Source organism: Mus pahari, chromosome 13, assembly GCF_900095145.1.
Source record: "Mus pahari chromosome 13, PAHARI_EIJ_v1.1, whole genome shotgun sequence".
Classification (NCBI taxonomy): domain Eukaryota; kingdom Metazoa; phylum Chordata; class Mammalia; order Rodentia; family Muridae; genus Mus; species Mus pahari.
This window is the reverse complement of record NC_034602.1, coordinates 1,462,461-1,469,963: the sequence shown is the minus strand read 5'-3', so window position 1 is coordinate 1,469,963 and position 7,503 is coordinate 1,462,461. Positions and strand designations below refer to the sequence as shown.

The window sequence follows — 7,503 nt, the reverse complement described above, 5'->3', positions numbered from 1 at the left end:
AAAAAAAAAAAAAAAAAAAAAAAAAAAAAAGAAATGGTCACCTGTGTGTATTAATGTTGTAATGATCATGAATTCAGTAACTAGTACATTTATTCTTTAATAAATATCTTTTGGCATTTAAGGGAAGAAAAGACTGAGCAGTTACTGGACTGTAAACAAGAACTTGAGCAAATAGAAGTGGAATTGAAGAGGCTGCAACAAGAGGTTTGTACCTGTTCATACTGGAGCATGAAGTAGTTGGAAATTGAGTTTCCTCCTTGTAATTTATAACTGTGATGTCAGTACTTTAAGCCCAGTTACCTCATATATTTGCAGAAAGTCAGGTAACTTTTTAAACTTTTATCAAAATGCAGAGCCAAAGCAAGAAATCAAGGTCTTTAGACTTTTGTCCTTACTACTCAAAATTTTCCAAGATTCAAAGTAGTCTTTTTGTACTGGGGTAGTTCCTCTTTTTTTATATGTTTGTCTCCTATCACTGAATTACACCTAAGCACCTCTGTAAACTATGAATTGATCTATTTATTGGTTTTGGCTCTCCCATAGTGATTATATTAGGATATATATAAATGTTTTCATGTGTTAGTCTCCTTTTTTACATCATCCTGAATCAAGTGGGAATAAGAATTTTTTGAGCAATAGAGAAGAGAATAGAGTAATGGTTATAAGAGTAAAAGAGACTGGTGAATATGGTCAAATTATAAGCATGTATTAAAAATGTCACAACATACTGGGCAGGAGGGGTGCTAGCCTTTTATCCCAGCACTTGGGAGGTAGATGAATCTCTGTGATTTTTAGGCCAGCCTGGTCTACTGTGAGTTCCAGGATGGACAGGGGCTACACAGAGAAATCTTATCACAAAAATACAAACAAATAAAAAAACTAAAATATCATAGTAAAATCTATTATTTTGTATAATTAACATGTTAAACCTTAAAAGCTAGTAAGAGCAGTTTGGGGCTTGGGTTTTTTGTTTTTTTTGTTTTTTTTCGAAGAAGTGATTAGACTTCTTTTAATCACTGTTTTGTTGTTCTTCACTTGGGTATCTAGGTCATAAATGCCAAGGATTGGAGTAAGGCTGGACAGTTATGTCTTTCCCCTAACTAACTTAGCCTGCCATTTTGATGTCAAGAGCTATATGTAAGATCATAAACTGAGATCACCCTAGATGAATGAGCCAGAAAGTAATACTTCTTGATAACAAAGGGGTGTGTGTTTGAGAGAGGTGGGAGGGAGGGAGGGAGGGAGGGAGGGAGAAAAGAGTGTGTGTGTGTAGTAGGTCACATATTTAGATAAAATCATTTCTCTAAAGTAGTGATTTTATTTTATATCACTTAGCTCTTCTATATACTTAATTATCTTGTATTTTAAAGCTAAACCTTTAAATATATATATATTAATTTTGTGTGTCTGAATATTTTGCCTGCATGTATGCCTATGTACCCCTTGAGTGCAGTGCTTCCAGAGGCCAGAAGAAAATGACAGATCCTCTGGAACTGGAGTTATAGATGGTTTTTGCCTACCATATTGGTTCTAGGAATTGAACCAGGTCCTCTGGGAGAGCAGGCAGTGCTCTTAACGATTCTTAGCCATCCCTAAAGTTAAATTTTAACTTTAAATTTAATTGTAAATGTTGTATAAAGTAGAAGTTAACTTAATTTTCAATACATCTAAAAAATTGCTAATAGAGAACATTTAGTAAAAATTTGTATAAAAACATTTTTAAAACCCATTTGTGGGGCTAGAGATATGGCTCAGCGGTTAAGAGCACTGACTGCTCTTCCGGAGGTCCTGAGTTCAATTCCCAGCAACCACATGGTGGCTCACAACCATCTGTAATGAAATCTGATGCCATCTTCTGATGTGTCTGAGGACAACTACAGTGTACTTACAGATGATAAATAAATCTTTTTTTAAAAACCCCATTTGTACTTGGTTCAAGGAAAAGCTTAGCTTGTCTTCATTTTTCAAGAAACAATTATTCTTTATATACAATACAATTTTCTTTTAAAATTTTCTTTTAATATAATTTATTATATTAAATAAATGAAGTTGTTTGGACAAAGAATGGCTTTAACGGGAAAGTTTATATTCAAGGCATTATTTATATTTATGTTTATATTTAGAACATGAATTTGCTTTCGGATGCTCGGTCTGCTAGAATGTACCGAGATGAATTGGATGCCCTCCGAGAGAAAGCAGTCAGAGTTGATAAGCTTGAAAGTGAACTCAGTAGATATAAAGAGAGACTACATGATATTGAATTTTATAAGGCAAGAGTTGAGGTATGTTACATAATTATTCATACTTTAAAAGTGTTAAGATTTTTAAAATGCATTTTATAAACAAGGGAAGTTTAATTTAGAGGAAACATTAAGTTCTTTGAGATGTTTATTTTAAATATCTTCACACATTATGAAGCTTAATGAGTCCTTTAGAGTACTCTTACCCCTCCACCCACCCCACCCCTACAATTTAGCATTGTTGCCATGGAAGACTTTTGAAGATCACCTCTAACACTCAAAATAAAATACTTATCTCTATTAATTTCAAGTTTGTTCCCAGAAATAATGGAAAGTTTTTGTTTGTTTGTTTGTTTGTTTGTTTGTTTCAAGACAGGGTTTCTCTGTGTAGCCCTGGCTGTCCTGGAACTCACTCTGTAGACCAGGCTGGCCTCGAACTCAGAAATCCGCCTGCCTCTGCCTCCCAAATGCTGGAATTAAAGGCATGCACCACCACTTCCCAGCTGGAAAATATTTTTCTGATTATTGTTTTCTTGGTACTAGGATATTGTGATCAATGAAGGCTTTGTATATACAAATGAATTAGGAAAAACCACTTTTGTCTGAGTTTGACAACCCTCGCATCTATTCCTCGTTTCTGTTAACTTCCTTATTTTCAGCAAACATGAGATTTCATTAAGTTTCTCTATGAGAATGAAAAAGAGAGTATGTGGAATCAAGAAATACAAACAGGAAAGGGTAAGTCATATGGCTCAGTGGGTTGAAGACACCTGCTGTCAAGGNTCATGACTAGAGTTGTAAGTCCAAGGATCTACATGATGGAATGCTAGAACCATCCACTGCAAATTGTTCTCTGAGCTCCATTTGGGTGCTGTAGAATGTGCCCATACACATACACTAATAAATAAGTAAATAAATAAGAGTAATTTCAACATGAGAAAATAGAACATTTATTCATTTATTCATTCATTCATTCATTTATTGTTCTACTGAAACTTGAAGATTCTAAGAAAATATACACGTGTACACACACATACAACAATGTATAATATTCATATTATACCTGTCATGGATATCATTGTATATACCTGTAACCCCAGCTCAGGAGATTCAGATAACTGTTTGAGACCATTCTTGAATACATAGTGAAATCCTATCTCAAAACCCATTAGAACAATGTATTTTCTCTAGACTTTATAAACAATAGACATATTACTTAGCAAAATAACAATTGTGAATACATGCTTCAGAATTATATAAAAGGATCTCCTCAAATGGTTTATTTGACATTTATCTTAAGGACTGAGGATTAAGCTCAGTGTTGGATATCTTGCCATACATGCACAATGCTCTGGATTTTAGCCCCCATACAAGAAAGACTTGAAAAGGCACAGCGGTGCATGCCTTTCAACCTAGCACTCTAGAAACAGAAGCAAGTGAATCTTTGTGAGTTTAAGGCCATCCTGGTCTACATAGTGAATTCTAGGCCAGCCAGGCTACATAGTGAGACCCTGACTTAAGGGTGGGAGGGAGGGAGGGAGAGAGGGAAGGAGGAAAAAAAAGAGTCTGAGTGATTGCAGCAGATCATGTATGCTTATAAAATCCCAGACTCTGAGAGGTAAACACAAGAAGCATCAAAAGTTTGTACACTGCCTGGGCTTATTGGCTATTTAAGAAGACTCTGTTTCAAAACAATTATAAATTAAATTGATAAGAGTCTTGTTCTATGTGAGTTGGGTCTTAGTTTTGTATTGTAAAAACCTAGAACACGTTACTTTCAAGTTACTCCTCTCTAGAGGTAAAATTTTAACTCTCTTTTAGTCCAAGTAAGTGTTAATTGTATGAACAGTTTTGTCTCTCTGAACCCTATGACCCACTTAAATGTATTTCATCAATTCCCTGCGAAGTTATAGTGGTATTACTCATTCTAAGGCTTACATTTATATTTTGAATACATTTATATTTTAAATGTATAATATGTTTAGTTCTGGGATAGGGAGTAGAAAGTTGGTGAAGCCAAAAAAAAAAAAAAATCAAATGATTACTCCTACATGAAAATGTGATAAGAATGGCGTGATGTGTTTATTTGTAATGATGCATTGTTATCATTTAGGCTTCAAAAAACAGATAGTAGCACATTTCTAATTAATATTTAAAAGCCTATTTTAAATGTTTATAGGAATTAAAAGAAGATAATCAAGTTTTATTAGAAACAAAAACTATGCTGGAAGACCAACTAGAAGGAACTCGGGCTCGTTCTGACAAATTACATGAATTAGAAAAAGAGAATTTACAACTAAAGGCTAAATTGCATGATATGGAAATGGTAAGATTTAGGGAATTCATTAGTTTTCCTGGTTTCTAAGGAAGAATTCTGTGATTCAGATTCTATGATTCAGCTAAATTCCCTATAATGACAAGGATGGCTAGAGTCTTTAGTCTTTAGTAAGACTTTAACATAGACTAGATAGCGCAATAATTTTAAGATATTTCCACCATTACATAAAATAAATATTCAGTAGCATTTTCTGTTTCAATTATAGATGGATATTACATACTAATTTTTGCCTTTATAAAACAGTAAATCTATTTTACAAGCATGTCTTTTAAAATGCAAAAACATTACAGCTATCTCATAAAATTTATCAGTGGCCATAACTATTTTGTTAAATGACTGAAATTGTTAGTATGAAGGAACATTTTCATTTTTGTCCCTAGAGATTATTTATATCCAAGAATATATGTGCAAATTGAACTTGATGGGTTTAAAAACAAAAAACAAAAAACAGAGAACACAGTCTTAGGCCAGTGGGTAAGAAGGTAGGGATTTAGGAGAAGGTAAAAGAGGAGTAAAAACAGCCAGAACATGTTGCAGAAATTCTCAAAGAACTAAGTTTTTAAAAAAGATCATTTTAAAAGGATATCATATCAGGTTTTAAAAGGATATCAATATTGATCAGTGGTGATTACAGTAACTAAGTATTGCCTTTAGTGAGAAAATTTTAAGGAGCTAGAAGCTTTCAGTTTAAAATTAGTAAAAATGAACGAATAATGGATGGAAATTGCATGATTTCTTAGCTTTCCCTATTCTGTATAATTGAAAAGGAACGAGATATGGATAGAAAGAAGATTGAAGAATTAATGGAAGAAAATATGACTCTGGAAATGGCACAGAAACAAAGTATGGATGAGTCATTACACCTTGGCTGGGAGCTGGAACAGATATCCAGAACTAGTGAACTTGCTGAAGGTAGTCTCAGTTTTGTTTCCTTTAAGTAGATTAATAAATAAATAAAGATTATTTATATTTCTTTATTTTCCCTAGGTAAGATCCCACAAGACAGGCAGTTGTCTCCAAAATTATTATCTCACAAAGTCATATCTTGTTTTACTTTTTTATAACTTAAAACTCAGTTTTATTTGTTCTGGGAGAAGGGTTTTTTAAACACCTGAATCCCAGCCCTTTTCTGTTTAAAGTTATATCAAATAATTCTATTATAGCTTCATTTAGTGTGTAACATAAAAATTATACATAAGACAATGTATAGCCTCTTAGAAGTATACAATTAGTCTAGAGTAAAACTTCAGTTTTGTGAATTCATTAACAGGTTTGGATGGTTGGTTAGGCAATATTTCAAATTACTATCACAAAAGATGGAATATTAATTTATTGGTTTCTCCTGAGAAAAATAATCTTCCATTAAGTAAAACAGTTTTATCTAGTCAATATGTTCTTTGAATGCAGAGAAATCAAACTAGGATAGAAACCTAGTAAGAAGATCCTAAGGTGAGTATGTACTCAGAGTGAAAAGAATCGAGAGTTTTCATGCCTGTGTCTATTTTCCTAACATACATACATACATACATACATACATACATACATACATAATCCACACCAGCCAGTTCATTACCTGGGGATAATGAAAAACTACTAGATAAATTTGTAACTTCTTCCTGGGTATGGTAGCACACACCTTTCATCCCAGGACTCACTAGGTAGATAGAGACAGGCAGATTCTGAGTTTAAGGCCAACATGGTCTACATAGTCAGACCCTGACCCCTCAAAAAAATACAAACAAGCAAACAAACAAAAAACAAATTTGTATTGTGCTTCTTTTTTTCCCTGACCCTTTCTTAAGTTGGGTCTTAAAATTATATTCATTACACTTGTTTACATTATAAGCTTGGGTATACTGTTGCTGTTAATACATTTTGTTCATTATAGCTAATTCAAATTGATTCAAAATAAATTAGTTCTACAAATTCTAAATGACACAGTATTAGATTATTTTACCTGGATTTTTTGAGCAAATATTTTTTAAACACTTGCCAAATGTAACACGCTATACTGGATTGTGAATACATAGTTACCAGGTAACAGGTAACCAGAGTACATAGATAAAAGCTCTGAGGGAATTCTAGTTCAGTAGAATTATTATAAATAAGTAGTTATACAGATAGTTGCTGTATCCTGTATATTATTTATTAAAGTTTTTCCAGTTTTATACTTGAGAACCTAATACTAAAATCCTACTGTCCTATGAACTGACTTAAGTAGTGACTTCGTGAAAATTTATTACTTATGTATTTTAGTAACTTTTAATTGTATTTCTATAAATTGAGTTACAAAGAGAGCAGCTCAGACTTCAGTTTTCAGCTACTAAAAAAGCCTGTATGTGTATGCTTATCTATATGTGGAGGACAGAGGATATAGTAGTTTAAACGAAAATGTATCATAAAACTGTAAGTTTAAAAACAAAAAATTAGTTAAATAAATATGAAGTTATAAAGCCAAAATAGTATTTTCATACGTTAACAATAGATTATTGAAAAAATTCAAGAAAAAAACCACATTTGTAATATCTATTAAGAAGAACTGGTGGTGGTTACACCCCTTTAATCATAGCCCTCAGGAAGCAGGGGGAGCTGGAGCTCTGAGTTCAGGGCCAGCCTGATCTACAGAGTGAGTTCCAGGACAGCCAGAGCTACACAGATTAACCCTGTCTTTAAAAAAAAAGGGATAAGAGGAGGAGGAAGGGAGTCCTTGAATAGAAAGGAAAAGAAGGAGAAATAATAAACAGATTGTCATGATGGCTCAGTAGGTAATTGTACCTGCAACCAATCAATCCTAATGACCTTAGTTCAGTGGTTAGAACAAGCAAAACAGCACACAAATTTTTTTTCTTTTTCTTTCTTTTTTTATTTATTTACATTTCAAATGCTATCCCGAAAGTTCCCTATACCCCACCACTGCCCCTGCTC

At 33.2% G+C, this 7,503-nt stretch overlaps 1 protein-coding gene across 5 annotated transcripts in view; it reads left to right on the top strand.

The window, feature by feature from the left end:
* The window catches only part of Ccdc88a (coiled-coil domain containing 88A), a 134,317-nt gene that overhangs the window by 73,703 nt on the left and 53,111 nt on the right, over window positions 1-7,503 (top strand). For all 5 annotated transcript variants that reach the window (XR_003845015.1, XM_021210606.2, XM_021210605.2 and 2 more), the window contains exons 9-12: window positions 123-204; window positions 2,124-2,282; window positions 4,420-4,566; window positions 5,346-5,490. Coding sequence is in view for 4 of the 5 variants with exons in the window: in XM_021210606.2 (XP_021066265.1) it covers window positions 123-204; window positions 2,124-2,282; window positions 4,420-4,566; window positions 5,346-5,490 (533 nt within the window). In the remaining variant the exon portion in view is untranslated. The remainder of the gene's footprint in view (window positions 1-122; window positions 205-2,123; window positions 2,283-4,419; window positions 4,567-5,345; window positions 5,491-7,503) is intronic.